Genomic DNA, 16,091 nt, shown 5'->3' with positions numbered 1-16,091 from the left:
AGCCATGCTAAAGCATCCTTGACACTGGGGTTACTTATTCCCTGAGCTGAGTACCCTCCAAGTTGTTTCATCAGTCCAAAGGAGCGAGGGTGGCTTGGACAATGCAGACAGAGATTGCAAGTCTGATTCATTTTGGTTGAAAATGATTAAATGAAATGATCTGCAGGAAAATACTGACGGTCCATGTCCCACGTCCCAACAGAAAGCAACCAGAAAGACCTTGAGCTCGCAGGGATGGCATGGCTTTCCTCGAGGTATTTTCTCCCATCGTTTGGGGGACAAACAGAAGCGTCAGCATGGAAGCAGAGTGGGGCCAGCGAGGAGCTGCTCTGCAGTAGGGAAGGAGCTCTGGGACAGAGCAGGGGGGACTGGGGAGGCAGGACTCAGTCCTGCACGCCAGCCACAGCTGGGCACCTCTGCCTCTCCAGCAGCATTCGGCACAGGTGACATTTACGCAGGCCAAAGCGGGCCTGGAGTCTGTCCGTCAGGTAATGCGAGGTGACAAGCAATGCCGGGGATTCAGCCAGCTGTGGCAGGGCCCCACAGAGCAGAGGGCAGCCCTGCGTCAGGAGGCGAGGGCTCTGTGGCTGGCACAGCCCCTGCCCGCGAGCACCGAATGCGGCTCCCAGACTGGCCAGGTGCCCCACGTCTGCTGGGGAAGGCCAGCTGAGACCCTGCATCAAGCATCTAGGCTTGCTACTGCTTTCAACCACCTACTCCAGATTCAAGGCCAGCTTATTTCTGATCCACAAATGAGGCTGTTTACGTCTTTCTTCCCTATCTCCCTCATCCACATTAATGCTTGGACAGGTAGTTTCCTGACGAGAGGTTCAGGGAAGCCTGATACTGTATTTATTTCTCTTCTGGAGGAGCAGGGAAAGAGAGGACAGGCAGGAACTGCCTTGTGTGGATTCTCTGATGCCTCCACTGCAAACATGCAGTGTCCTGAGAACCCAGTGCCTCTATCAACCCTCCACAAGCTTTCTTGTACAGAAACTCACACACTCCAGCCTTCTCTTTGTAGGAAGCAAAGTTTAAAAAGAAGAAACTTGCTTCTGAGTGCTTCGCTGTTTCAAACTGCCTCTGCAAATGTATCACATCACTTGCTGCAGAGAGCAGCTGTGGGTTGGAAGCGTACACACAGATCCTGTTGCTTTAGCATTCAGAATAAGGATCATATCCGACGTCAGCATAGACAACTCTGCTGACATTAGAAAAAAATGAGGGAAGACCCTAAGAACCACTCGGTTCTCTGCATTTTGAAAACAGTGCCCTTGAGGACATAAGCAAGTGTTAAATTCACCCACCAGCGACTGAAGCCGAGCAAGGACACAAAGCTTTGATACTCCACTTCCACCTGTGTTTTACCTCCACTTTAGCAAAATCCTAGTCCAGGGATGGCAAACTTGCATGAATAGCCTCATAAAATCAGGAATAGAAGAACACAGTCCACATCACAGCAGATGCATAGGTGTCCAACAGATGCACCTGCAGAGCACAAAACTCCAGGTCCACCACACCAATGCTAAACGGCCAGGTCTGGGCTAACACAGCTAAATTGGTCCAGGACCAATGCTAGCTTGATAAAGCCAGCTTGGATACCTCTGTGCTGTGAGCACTTCACAGGTAAAGCTGGGGCAGGCGTGGAGGCAAAGGCTACCTGCAGGAGTGTGCAAGTGACCCCAAATGCTTCAGCAAAGGCAGTAGGAAGAGAAGTGTCCAGGCTGCAACCAATAAAGCTATCTTGATTTTCACCCAAATAATGGCAGGAAACACCAGTCTCAGCAACTACATCTAAGCAGAAAGTGGAACGAGAACGCACAGAGACCAGAAACATCCAAGCCCTACATACGCTGTCTATTTAACCAACATGCGTTGCAAGTTTGTTTTGGTTCATACCCCTTCAGCTCTAACACCTAGCAAAGCCTTGAGAGGAAAGGTATCTGTGTTACACACTGGGGTCTTTCTTCAACTAAGGCCTAAAGCAATCTACCTCCTGAGACCTGCAGATCCCTGGCAAGCCTAGAGATGATGATACTTTCAACCTTCACAGTTTTGTTTTTAATGTCAGAGAGAATCAAAAGCTGGAGTTGTTCCAATAACAAAAACCACACTTGTGCTTCTGAGGCCTCAGATATACACGGAAAGGATTCATTTCCTTGGCATGAACAATTAAAGGTGCAAGTTGCCCCGCCTGACACACGACTAGCAAAACTTTGCAGATACTTCATCCTCCGCAGATCAGAAAGCACCAAGAAGTGGGAAGAGACATGCAGAGAAGGGCTGATTTCAGCAGCGGAGCACAGGCGTGCGTGGGAGGTACAGCTTGGCAGGCAACTTGTCCTTGGGGACGACCTTCAAGGGAAAATACCTGTGAGAAACACTCCTGAAACTGGATGCAGTTATGTAGCAGGGAACCCGCGTTAACTGGAATCAAAGTTTTGCTGCTATGACTGCAGAAGTAGTTTTTATTTAATACATGGAAAATAAACTAAAAAAATATTCCCTTTCTGGTGATATTTTTAACTGTCCAAGCAGATTTCCGCCAGCAGTACAGATTGCCATGCTAATATCCTACAGAAAGGTTATTGTTTTTGTCTTACTTTTAAGGTCCAGTAACCTTTGTGCTTCCATCTCCCTACTCAACTCTGAGTCAATAAATAATGCAGCCTTCCCCTGACAGTAAACATCATGGAGGAGAAAAAAATTTTTGGAGGTGTGCTGGCACATACATGAGCAGGGGCTTCTGCGACAGGGATCTGCACAGGGCAGGAGAAAGTTTCCTTCAGCTCTCCCGGTGGTGGGAAGAGCTGCTCCTTCTCCTCTCAGGTAATGCTCCTGTGCTGCCCTTGCAAACAGGGGCCACCCAAAACCTGACCCACAAGAAGCCATGGGCTGGAAGCACGTGAGACTTTCACCTGCCCTGGTGCAGTCTCAGCATCAGATGCTATTTTGAGATTTTGGTCTGCTTTGACTGAAATTGGACAGTGGGTCAATAGCTTAATATGTCCAAGGACATTGGACAAAACGCACCTGCAGTGCAACCACATATTCTCCTCGCTGGGAAGCCAAGCTGAGGAGGAGGGAAGGAAGGAGCAAAATCCACAGAAACTACACAGGCTTTGCCATGACTTTGACAGCAACCATGCATTACAGGGTAACTTTATGGCTATGGTGATCTTGCCAACCAAAGACTCCTTTAGCAACTGCTTGTCAGGTAATTAAAATAAAGACTGCAAGGCAAATTTACTCACCCTAACAAGGTATCACATCCCCCTGGTGACCACAGTAACACACAAGAGTTGGATAAAGTTTCTCATCTCCAAAGAAATAACAGTTGTTGAATTTGAGGCCTGAAAGGTTTTTCATGATTGTCTGATCAGATTTCCCACTGAAAAAACATGCACAAATTCCTACAGTGGTCTTTAAACTACTGGAGAGACTACAGGTCCCCATCAGAAAGGATACCACCAGCTGCAGGGTCTGTGGCTGCCCCCGGCAATTGAAGGCAAAAAAAAAACCAAAACAAAACAAAAAAAACCCCAAACAATAAAAATAAATAAAATTTTAAAATCTGCATTTCTCTGGCTGCAGGAGTTGCCCAGTCACTGGATTCTCTCACACCTTTGCTGGGCCAAAGAGCCCTCTTCCATCTTCACATATGCAGTTACAGGCACAGACATGGCAAGCTGTGACACCCAGGGAAAAAAGCATCCTGCAGGTCACAAAACCTGGGACCATCACAGGTGAAAAAGGTGCCCACCAGCCGGGCAGCAGCCCCACTTCAGGCACAACCTGGGTTTTCCTCCCCCTATCCCCCAAACGACCTGGCCTAACCCTGCTTTGCTTGGGAGAGCTGACAAGATTGCAGCCGGAGGTGGTGTGGCCACAGGCCAAGTTACATGAGTACTAATAAAAGAGACTTTGTGGAGGAGCCAAGTTAGTTCTTGTCCCCAACCAACTGCCAGAGAGTGCTCAAAGAGAGAGGACAGCCAGCACAGCATCTTTCCTTGCCCTGGGAGCTGGGGTCCGGATGAAATGCATCCTTTTGGAGAATAAAAACACATTTTGAAGCCCTTTCCTTGCTCCTATAGCCCAGGCTGTGAAGGCAAATCCATCTACCTTAGTGCAAGTCTCCTGCCTTAGATGTCTAAGGGTCACTCATCTGAACACTTTCCCTGCTACTCTACAAACTCATCTGTAATACTTTAGCGTCTGGCTGTCCTTTTCTCATCTCAAATCATCTGCTTATTACCAATTTGTGTATGTACATTCTCAGCCAAATTTGATGGCGTTATTCAGACATTTAAGATCAAAGTGACAGTTATACGCACTGTCAAAAACATGTACCTTATTTTTAACCTGAATGCAGATAAAATTAAGTTAAAGCATACGTAACAGTTACTTGAATGCAAGAAAAATGACAGCAAATACAGGCTTTTTTTTTTTTTTTTTTTGCTGTTATGCTCAAAATGAAGCCCAGAATTTCAGAGCTAAAGACAATCTGAATACGATGATAAAATCTAGACACGCTGAACAGCAGCAGCCACATCACCTTAACTGTGCCCTCCAGCAACATGGTGCAAGAATAATGAATGCAACAAGCTGACAGCCTAGTGTGGACACTGCCCTTTTCCACCGCCCTGATGTCCCCCTTCATGGTGCCAGCACAGGCAGGACCAGGAACAGTTTCATAGCTATTTTAAAGGAGGGGGGAGCAGCAAAGACATATTGCAGGCCTGATGGAGATCCAGGTTGCCTTCGTGGGCTTTGTGGTGAGGACCCCAAGGCAGCGGGGAGCTGCCACACACTCCCTCTCATCGATGGTCACCATGATCTTGTCCTGCTCCATCCCTCTCAAAGCCTGACTGTCCTCTCGCACAGCTCATGGGCCCTAAAGTTGTCTGGCCAGAGCAGCAATTGCCTTCTCAAGCAGCCAGAAATGCCTCCGTGCAGACCCAACAACCCAAGGAGAGACAGCCCCCACACCACCCGCAGGCCCCCAGCCCCACCAACCTGCCTCAGGGGCACGGAAGCCCCCCGGCTTTGAGGGGAGTGTAGATGTGAGTGGTAACCTGCGGGGCTACAGCGTCCAGGGAGCACAGGCCAGGCCAGAGCAGCTGTTTTAAAGCAGCCCAAACGAAACTTGGCCAATGCTTTTGCATCTCTGTCAGCAGTTCACCTGCAGAAGACACCTCTGTTTTTGTAAACCAAGTTAGAAGCAGGTTAAAACACCAGTTAAATATACTTTTAAATGAAAGTTAAAGTCCAATATACTGAACTGTTGGTGGGCTGGAGAATAGTTCCTTTGCCTTTATTGGTGGAGCAGAAACACCACTGCTCCTACTACCAATTTCTTTTCCTAGAAATCTCCCAAAGGCTATGCTGAGTGCTGTGACCCCTGTTTCTACAGGGATCTGTGCCTGGTTCCTATGAAGATGAGTCTGAATGTCACTTTTCTTTCGCTTCCTTGTAAATTTGTAATACTCCACAAATTAAACACAAACAACACTTCCATTGTTTTACTCTTATTGCAGCAATAGGAGAGAGTTTGGCTTGTCTTTGCTTGTTCCTTAAAACCACCAGTGAGCAATAGATTCTTCCAGCGAGTCGTCTCTTTTCTACAGAAACTGCCTAAAAAGGTATTTTGGAAAGTCAAGCGCTTGTGAAACTTGGGGATGACTTGATGCAATACCAATGACTTTTCTGGAGTTGGACAATTACCAGAGGTGAGCATCTGGTGCAAGAGGGAGGAAAAAAAAAATATACATGTAGCAGGAACATCCCACGTGCAATTCAATGCCTGCACAAACCTCTTCTCTAGCAGAGAAATAAAAGGTTGATGTATACAGCCTGGGGGCCTCCAGAGCAAGTCCTGGAGGCATTTACCCACCCTGTAGGGCTGGGAACAACTCGAGGAGTTTTCCAGAGATACTAAGACTTTGCACATTCATAAACAACAACGCACTTTAACTTCCCTGGAGCAGCATCAATATTTTGTCAACAGCCGATACGTGGGTGCTCCCAGCTCCTCGCAGCCAAGCACTCCAACCTGCCCGCTCCCTGCCTCGGTTGGGGAGCACCCTACAGCTCCTCAACCTATTCCCCTTACACATCCCCCACTTAGGACAAGAGGGGAATAACTTCAGATAAAAATAATGAGCGAGCCCCAGTAATTGCAAAGCCCATTTCCCAAGAGCAGTTCTGGTTTCTGCAACTGGGGCTCTCTCACAGCTGGCGTGCGCGGGGGTATTGCAGCTCACAGCCACGCAGACGCAGCCCTTCACAGACAGCTATCTCACTGTGCAGCCTCATTTGGCTAATCTGACACAGCTTCACACGATTATGGTGGTATCTGTGTCACAAGGGCAGGAGACAGCCACCAGGCAAGGAAAGAGCCCTCTTCAGATTTTCTTGGGGGCTGTTTTCTGTTTTAAAATGAATTTTTTCCTCCAACAACTTAATAAAAATGCAATTAGAAAGATAATTACTTGGTTTGATCCTATTCTTTCAATGCATAGATTCAGTCCATCACACGCAAACACATACATGCATCTCTCAAATGCCATATACTAAACTTCAGAGCAAAGAGTCGTGGTTTGATTCAAGCCTGCATAATTTCAGGCAGCTTGGTTTGGCTGTGCTGAAGTTCACAGCACATCTAATCACAGGAGAGCTTCAATCATAAGCACGCAGGCAATGTAGGTTACAGCCACAAACGAGCTAGGTTAAACGTGTTTTTAAATTCCCTTTACCCGCCCCCCCATACTCCTACTGTGGGATCAGTTCCTCCACCTAACCCAGAAGGCACAGATTGCAAATGCAAGTAAAATACTTACTGCCAAAGCCCGCAGGAAACTTAATGAAGTGAGGATAATTCCCATACATGTTTAATCTTCAGTTCATCTCTTGCCTTTCTAAACACAACTGCCTCCTCTAACTTCAAAGCTGCCCGGAGCGCCGTGCAGCCCGCTGGGGTCGGGACATGGCTCTGCAGGAGCAGGGGCTCTCGGAGGGTGCCGGGGCAGCTGCCTTCTCCCGTGGCCTCATCCTTGCTTCAGGCCGACAGCAGCTGCTCGCCAGGATGAGACATGCTCTTGTTCTCCGCCACTCAGGGCTGGCTCCCGTGCTCAGCTGTCTCGGCTCCCTGCAAATTCACGGCAGACCGTCCGGGTAGCATAATCGCCCAGATAAGACGCCGATCAATGCATGACGACTCCGGTATAGATCAGAAATTGGGAGGAGGGGGGGAGGTTAAGTTGTTTAGGGGAGGAGCATCGTGGGGAAGGAGGGGGGTGCTTTGCTTTTCCACCAGTGAAGACTCGATGCAGTTTATTAGTTATACTAGCCCCAGCCATGTGGAGGTGTTTTCCAGACATGCAAAGGACCAACCCTCGCCCAGAGGGGCTGGTGCCCTGACGATGCGCTGGCTGACAGGGCAGCAGCACACGTGCAACCATCCCAGCGCTTTGGGGCTAGGGATGTGCAGGGCAGGGAGCTCCACGCTCCCATCCCACACCGAGCTTGCCTCAGCTGCGCTCCTGGCATCGAGTCATGGCCCCTGCAGTGCTCGTCTGTGGTCACCCCTAGGAAACACAGCCAGGGCTGAGGAGGACCAGGACCGTACCGGGGCTAGTGGTGTCGGAAGCTCAACTCCCCTCCCCAACCCCATTGCAAGCAGTCCAGAAGACACCCAAACCACCCCAAAAAAGCATCATTAGCCGGTTACTAAAGCTGTATGGAATGAGGTGGGGACATGGGACAGAGCCCCAGGGGCTCAATCCACACCACATACAGTCAGTAAAGCATTGACAGCTATGGCAGCAGAATGCAGTAAGCTTCACAGACAGTCCCATACCCACATCCACAACTTCAGTTTAAAGCCCACCCACCCTGACAGTGAAGTACTGCAGGAAATAGGTAGAAATAAGCAGACACAAGCAGACAGTTGCCAGATCGGGGCAAAGCCACATGCAGTTTCCAGCACTGCCTCCTCCAGTGACTGCTAGTCTGAAGGGGGAGCAGTCCCAGTTCCCTGCCTGGCAAGTCCCCTACACAGCTGCTGCAATTTTGGGGAGAGGCAGGGATGCAGGCAATAGCACAGCCCACTGTTTCTGGCTTCTGATCTGGGTGACCTCTGATGAAGTCACCTCGAAGGAATGGAGAAGGAAGGAATTTTGCCTGAGGTCGTAAAGCCATCGGAAACCAAGGTCTGCACTGACTTACGGGTGTGTTGGAGGAGGAGGTGGGTTGCAGCCCTGCTGTTGGCACCAGCCACGCGGCAGAGAAAGGGGGCACAGGGCTAGCAAGGGGCTCTGCCTTCCCAGGAAAACCATGAACCACCCCCACGTACAGGATGGGGAGTGTGCCATACAAGTAGTGAGATGAAAAGAGGGAAGCACAGCAGATTAGGGTGTTCGGCATGCTTCAAGGGCCCGCTGGCCTTGGCCCCTTTCAGGTCACCTGAGGGCCCGTGCTGCCCTTTGGCATTAAGCATGCTACAAGGGGAAGGCATGCAATATACCAGCACAGAGCTGTTCACAGCATCCAGCCCCAGCTCACGCAAATGCTGACTGAGGTGCTGTCAGCCCCGAGGTATTGCGTGTGCAGGAGAAGGAAAGGTTACTCTTGTTTCTTCCTTCTCTCTTTCTTCCTTCACTCTCAGACACTGCCATACCCATTTCTCTCTAGGCAGAGAGTTTAAGCGAGGAAAGGGGTTTTTCCCTCCCTCATATTAATAACTTTTAAATTATTTTTAAAAGGTGATTTGGCTTCCTCCCATTTCTGCTCTGCAGCTGTGTGCGAGGACCTGGTAATGTGCAATATCAGGAGGATACCATGACATGGACGCACAGCTCTTCATGGGTAGCAGGTACATCAGATCAACTCCAGTACTTGGAGTTTACCTGGGAATGGGAACCTAACACTTGGGAGTGCATCTCCACGTAGCAGAATGAATGGATAACCAGACTGCTGTCAGGAGCAAGGAGACTTGCAGGCAATAGTATCAGCATTCTGCATAGCCCATTAGCTGTACTCCAGGTATACATGCACTGTTTTTCCCTCACAGTTAAAAAAAAAAAAATAAAAAAAAAAAATCAGCATTCAGAGTAGGTTCTACTGAGGCAAAAAAAACCAAGTAACTGCAGTCTTGCGGGGGGAATACAAACAGAAGAGATCACTCTTGTATTTTGTATCTGGCCACCTTTCACATCTCATTTGTTTTATTGCACAAACATTAATGGCACTGCAGAACTGTTTCAGAGGAGGAGAGGCAGCTGAGTGGCATGCTTACACACCCCGCTCGCAAGCCACAAGTTTTGAGCTCCGGGGAAGGGAGACCAGAGGGTTTGATATCCAGCACAAGAGCATAACAGCAGGAACTGATTGCGGTGCTATGTCCTGTCCCTCTCCGTGTTCAGCTAAGCTTGTGTCCTCCCCTGCCACCACCCCAACATACAACAAGGACATCCCTAGCAAACGTCCTCGGTAAGGCCCAGTCCTCCTCCAAGTGTTCACAGCTACATCCAGGCGCAGGAGCCGTAGGCACACCTCCTGTTTCAGTGGGTGCTGCCCCACACTCACCTGGCCATCGTCTCACACACCCATGGGTCCCTCCAATACAGTCTTCACCCTGCACTAATCAAAGGGGCATCAGGTCACTGGCAACCACAGGGATTTCTAACCTGTAAGCAAAGTTTGCTATTTCGGGATAATGCTGGCTTTGCCTCCAGTGCTGTCCTTTAACAGCCACACTTGGGGATGCTCCAAGGTCCTGTAGGCAGAGACCCAGAGCGCTGCGGAGGAGCTGGCTGCAAGGTGGCTTGTTTCAATCTTTGGATAGAAAATTGAATTTCTCAGCAGGGCAAGTTTTTTTCTCTGTGACAAGACTGAAAGAAACATTTTCCAATCAAAAACCCCAACAAACAATCTGCTTCCAAAAGAAGTGATTTTCACACACGCACACCCTCAGTAGGATCCAAGACTGCCACAGAAGAGAGGGACTTTGTACAGCCCCACACGCAGTCTCTCAGAGTGAAGTTTCTCTGATCCAGTTCAGGGAAAAGCTCTGGCATGACAGGAAGCCTGCCTGTCCAGCATCCACCCAGAGACCTTTCCCATCATCTGTCCATCACCCCACAGAGATGCACTGGGGCCATCTACCCCGAGTTCCCAAGTGCCCACCAGCACTCAGAATTAAGCCACTGTTTCAAGACAAATCCATTCTTGCTCAGCAGTTTTGCTTCCACCTGCTTGAGTCACACCTCACTACCATCCCAGCCTGGCTTGTCCCTTGCCCTCAGGCTGGATGAGAGGGCTGTGCCCTCGCTGAGCAGCCGTGGGCAGAGCAGGAGCAGAGCTGGCTGCATGGCCAGTTCAGCCCCAGCAGCACTGGGACTGGGAGGTGTGAGCAACGAAGCAGCTTTGCGTTTTAAGCACCAACCGTGCTGAGATTTAGTAGAACCATTAAATCTTACCAACCACACAGGATCTCAGCAGCTCTAATTCCATGCTAATGAAGTTTTAGTAGGGAATTATTTTTATTGATCTGCCCAGAGCAAAGAACCTGATTTTAGTCCAGCTCTGCCAGCACCCCCTTCCCCATCCCTCTTTTCTTTCTTCCAGCTTAGAAGAAAGGGGAGAGGAAAGAAGACAAAACAGCTCTGAGCTCCTTAAAAAGGTTGGCAGTCCCAAGCAGTAAGTGGATTACTTTATTGATTTTTAGCAGATCTGGGTTAGTGAGTGCTTAGTGCTGCAGAACACATGTACATGATAAGCAACTCCAAGGAAAGCCCTGCAGGCACTTTCCTCAGGCAAAGCAAGCATCAGGCAATTCATTTAGGGGACCACCGTGGGTTTCGGGGTACAGAGAAGCTCCAGCCCCTGTACCCAAATCAGTCTGTGACAGACTCCAGGAACCAACCCAGTCTCTCTTAAGAAGTACTGCAGGACCATACAGAGGCAGCCCCTCAATTTCTACTAGAAATTGCACAATTCACTGCTTCAAATTATTGAATGCTTTTTATTCTGCCTGCCCCGGCCTCCTCCCCTGCCTTGTTACCTAAAAGGAGAAGACATTATGACTGCCACTGTTATTTTAGGAAGGAAAACCATTGCCATGCTGCACCCAGATGGGACTCGGTGCTGCTGACTGCGATCCAGCAGCCACACCTTGGGGGGCATCAGTCAGAGTGGGACTCCCGATAAAGCAGTGCTGATTCAAGCTAACTGAGATGCTAACATCGCATTGGGGTACCTGACTCGCTCACCTGCCCATTAGCTTTCCAAGGCCATTGTACCGCAGCCAATATTTCAGCAGTGTGTTGGAATAGCATCTCAAAGACGTCCCAGTACTACTTCACCAAGCCTTTTGAGTTGCTGGTTTCTGGAGCCAGACCCCAAACACGTGAAGGCTTAAAGCAGAATAATCTTATCCCACCCTGCCCCAGAACCAGGAAAGCTAGAGATTAAATATGGTCCCTTTTCCTTGCACATTGGATTGCACCAGGAAAACCGCAAATATGACCAAGAATCCCATCGGTCCCCCATTCCATCTCTGTTTAAAGGTAGAGGCATTCTATGGTCATGCATGTGTCAACAGCATATGCAAATAAAAAGGTTGTAGCCCTCATAAGCCTAGAGCTGCATGTGCATCTTCCTCCGACACACTGCTTCAGAGCTACAGAGTCCCAGAGAAAACTCACTGCCCATGGGGTGCTGGCATTAGAGCTGGGGCTCCCTTTACATGGCTAGTGAGGTGCAACAGGGGCTACCAGGCTGAGTGCCACAGGAGCCAAAATGCCTGTTCCCCTCCCCGCTTGCCTCCAAGGGAGGCCACACAGATACCAGGTGACATGCTCAGGGCCAAACAGGACGTCAGTGGCAGAGCAGGGACTTGAAACTAGGTTTCTCCAGGCTAACTGATGGTCTGACCCAACCTCATCTATCTGCTGTACTGGTTGGCATTGGCCTGGGACAGGCAAAAGTCACCAAAAGCAAGGTGCCCCCTATGATTCCCTGGGGATGGAGAGGAAGGGAGCTACTGCATCAGCCCTTCCCCACCCAGCCCTGCCTTTTCTCACCACTGTCTCTTGTAGAGCAATAACCACAGACACCAAGCTAATGAAATTAGCCCCAGAGCCCCACCAGTCTAATGCAATTACCAGCAGCAGCATATTCAAACAGCAACACCACAAACACACCTGCAGTAACACAGCCTGCCCTCTCCTTCTCCCCAGGCCTTCCCCATCTCTCCCTGAGCCCCACGGCTGCCACCTGATGTGGGTCCCCTCCCCAGGGTCTGGAGGGCATGGGCCACCATCCCCAGCACCAGACTACTCCAGGGAGGGCACTGCCTACCTTGCAGAAAGCACCATCCCATGCAGCCAAGAGCAGCCTCTGAGGGCAGATAATTCCCAGTCTGTTTAAACCTTGGGAGACCTTCAATTACCAGCACCATAATGAGGCCCTCGACACTAATCAGCAGTGTCACCAAATCCTCTTACACCTGCCTAAGCACCTCCAGCAGCTTTGCTGGTTGCAGGGCCCAGCTGCCCACTCCTACGGGGAATTACCTCCCCAGGCAGGCACCAGTGGTGGCATAAGCATTTTGACACAGGTGCAGGTGAGACACTCCTAGGCACTGGTGCCAGATGACAAGAGATACCAAGAAAGACATCTGCCCAGCCCAAAGGGCACCCCGGACCAAGCCCACACTGGAGATGCACTGGAGCAGGCAAACACTGCAAAGTTACTAGCTTCTAGATATTTTTATGCTAATGCTCCCTATTGGAGATGCAAAGGGCAGGTTTACATCTGTCCACTTCTGAATATGAAGTGTCATCTATACCATGAAGCCAAGCTCATTCTCTAGGATGCTCCAAGAAACTTTTCAGCCCCTAACTGCAGATGGCAGGTGACCCCCATCTTGCTCCGCTCCTCTGCGCTGGCACTCATTCACAGGGCGACAGGCAGCTCCCTCCGCACATCCGTTCTGACTCACGCTTTCTGCTCCAACAATGCACTTTTTAATATCATGCGAGGAGCAAAAACAACAGGTCCACTATAATGCCGAGATATCCTGAGGCAGAAAATCCATTTGGAGCCCAGCTAGAGAGAGTCAAGTCAATTAGACACTTTCTGGGGCGTCAAGCTGCCAACAATCCCGGCCTTTGTAACAGCAAAGAATCACTGCCTATGTGCTTCCCGGCGACTCCCCCTTGCCAGAGCAGAAAGGTCAGCAGCAGTAGCGTCATGGAAAAGCATGCAGCAGAGTATTCCTGGGAAGGTGGATCCAAAAAAGTAGTCATTTGGACCCTCTGGAAAATACTTTTTTTGTCAAAAGCATCCATTGCTTTGGGTTGGGTTCACAGGGAATAAGCAAGCCCATAATACAGGAGATTTGGGCTACACCACATGGAGGTTTGGGCATGCATTGTATCAGGAAGCAATGGCTGGGTCAACAGAGTGCTAACTCAGGGTTTGGGAGCTCATGGCTCCCTGCCTGCTTTCAGACAAGTCACTCCACCTTTTTAGCTTTGCTGGAATAAAGATCATGGAGACAAAAAAGGAACCTCAATACTGCAACTGGGAGAGTCATACATCCCTCTGCACTTCAAGCTAAGCACCTGATTGCTCTTGTCAGTGGTGCAAGGCAGCAAACTGGGCTATAAAACCGGGATTCCAGGTTGGATGAGAACTGAATGAAGCTAAGATTTCTATTGGCAAGTGCTGAAGTCATTCAGATCTAAAGGCAGATCTCTGACCAAAAGGCCCTCATGTCCAGAGGAGATTTTGGTGGGAAATGAACACTCAGCTCTTAAAGTCCACTTTGACATGTTATTTGGTGTTCAGCAAGGGGCTTTCAAAGGACAGGTGAAGAAAAGGTTCACTTGATACCTCCTTGATACCACGCTGCAAGCAAACTTTCCAATCAGAGTGCCAGAGGACCTACGGGTTGTCATTTAAATGCAAGCCCCTCTTTAACACTGCTGTACACATGATGTGAAGCTGGGATTTCTGCAAAATGCTTGAAAACAGCTAGGTTACCTTCCTTCAAAGAAAACTACACTCTCAAGACCAACATTTCCTCCTCTCCTGAAAAATAGTTCTCAGAGAAACTTTAGAAGACACAGTCCATGCAACTGCCTGCAATTTTGCTGTTTTCCCACAACAACCATTTCTCAGAGGAAATATTTCAACAGAAATGGTTCCTTGACCAGGTTAAGCCTGCATTATTGCTTGTAGGGACAGAGAGTCTAAAAAAACCCCACAATCCCTCAGTAACAAAATACCTACAGATTTTCAGGGCTTCTCTGATTACCCAGAAACAAATTACCTAAGTGAAACTTGGTCCCCCCACCTATCTCTGCAGAACTCCTGGAAAACTTTCCAAAAGCCTTTTTTTTTTTCTCCCCGCCCCGGATCCTGCTCCATTCTTCATTCTCTTTTGCCGACAAACCCGGATTTTTGTGAGCAGACTATGTTCCCCTCCTTGGCAAGGGCTTGAGCTGGGTGGCACACAGCTGATGGGGGACAGGCCAGCCACACAAGGTATCTGCTGGACCTTGCATTTGTTGATGGCCACCAGAGCTCAGCACAGGGCGGGGAAGGTCTTGTCACAGCACTGCCCTGCACAAGGCCACAAAGGGCTCCCACCTGCATCCCCCACAGCAGATGCCACAGCCTCCTGTGCAGCTGGGGGCTTTGATTGCTACTCTCACTCTGTGCATCCCCACGTTCGTGCTTTTGCATTTCCTCCTGCTTCAGCAAGTGCAAAACTCCAGAGACAACCTGTCAATCTCCATCACATCTGGCTGCCTCAGATGATCTATTTATACCAGACAAGCAAATGTGGATATCTTGGAGTTCAAGGTAACAGGGGTTATTTCTGCTCTGAGTAGCTACTTTCTCAGGGGAGGAAGGCTTGGAGGCATCCAAGAGGAACAGCTTCACATCAGGGGCTAGCACCAATACCTTCATGGCTGAAGGCACAGTAGCCATCACCAGCCACAGCCCAGTCCGATCCCCAAGGTCCCAGCCACAACAGCCAGGCCCCAAAAGCCCAGAAGGTTGATATCTATCCTAAGACACCTCATCCCAGGCCTCTCTGTATCCTGCCCTGGGATAGGAGAGATCAGCATGTACCTTTGGATTTCTAACCATGCTCTCTCCAAGCAAGCAAGGCCACAGCTTCAAGCTTGCTCACATTGGGTTTCTCCACAGAGCACTGCCTGGATTAAGTGCAAGCATCTTACTGCACACTGTCACGTTAATGCCATAGCAAGGGCTCCGGCTTTCATTGAATCACTCCTGTCTCTCCTGTGCTTTTATGTCTACAATACAATCTGCTCTCTGGCACCCAGTGTATCTGATCCAGGATAAAGCCTGCCTTATCAAGTTGGCCCATTAGTATAATTTAAAAAGATCTGAAGGAGAAGGCATTTACACCAGATTAGCACTTTGTGTCACATGGCCACAGAGCTTTTGATCTGGACCAAGGGCCCAAAAGCCACATCTACCATATTGCCAAGGTGCAGCTTCAGTCAGCACCTCTCAGCCAGCTGTCTTCATAGTTTAGTTGTTGCTCCAGTCAATGAGGTGCTTTGTATAAGCCTTGGTGGGATGGTGGGTGGGGCTGCTGCCCCTTTCTTAGGATGCTTGCAGCTCCTCAGGAGCCAGGCAGCTCACCTGGATCCCACCTCCACTTCACTTCTGCAGATGCCACTGGCTCATTAACCCTTTTTCAGTAGATTTCAGCCTATCCATTGGATCCCCTAAGAGCAGGGAAGGAAATAAAATACCACTAAAACCCAAGTGTGTCTGCATGAAAGAGGGAGAGGCAGGTTTCTCAAAGCTTTGCTGTCTCCTCTAAAGCACAAAGATCTCATCTGTCTCTGTAATGACATGATCTTCCTGGGGATGGCTCTCCTGAGCTCCACTGAGTTTCAAGCAAGTCTTGGAACAAGTTTCCATTGCTCCAAACACTCTGATCCAGCAACCCTGGCCTAGCGCTATTACCACAGCAACCTTGCACACTGCAAGCCCCCAGCTCACACCTATAATGCCTCTGAGTCACCATGGGGGGGGAA

At 49.5% G+C, this 16,091-nt stretch overlaps 1 protein-coding gene across 2 annotated transcripts in view; it reads right to left on the bottom strand.

Moving 5' to 3' along the window:
* RXRG (retinoid X receptor gamma) overlaps positions 1 to 12,440 on the bottom strand; it is a 28,561-nt gene extending 16,121 nt beyond the window's left edge. The window contains exon 1 of one of the 2 annotated variants that reach the window (XM_030033561.1): positions 12,361 to 12,440. In XM_030033561.1, the coding sequence (XP_029889421.1) occupies positions 12,361 to 12,382 (22 nt within the window). In that variant the 5' untranslated portion in view covers positions 12,383 to 12,440. Of the gene's footprint in view, positions 1 to 6,839; positions 7,299 to 12,360 lie in introns of those variants that run through there. The other variant, XM_030033560.2, reaches the window with a different exon arrangement.
* Between the last annotated feature and the right edge of the window lie 3,651 nt (positions 12,441 to 16,091).

This window comes from Aquila chrysaetos, chromosome 12 (assembly GCF_900496995.4).
Source record: "Aquila chrysaetos chrysaetos chromosome 12, bAquChr1.4, whole genome shotgun sequence".
NCBI classification, from domain to species: Eukaryota; Metazoa; Chordata; class Aves; order Accipitriformes; family Accipitridae; genus Aquila; species Aquila chrysaetos.
Note: the sequence above shows the minus strand (reverse complement) of the source record. Positions and strands in the feature narration are given on the sequence as shown.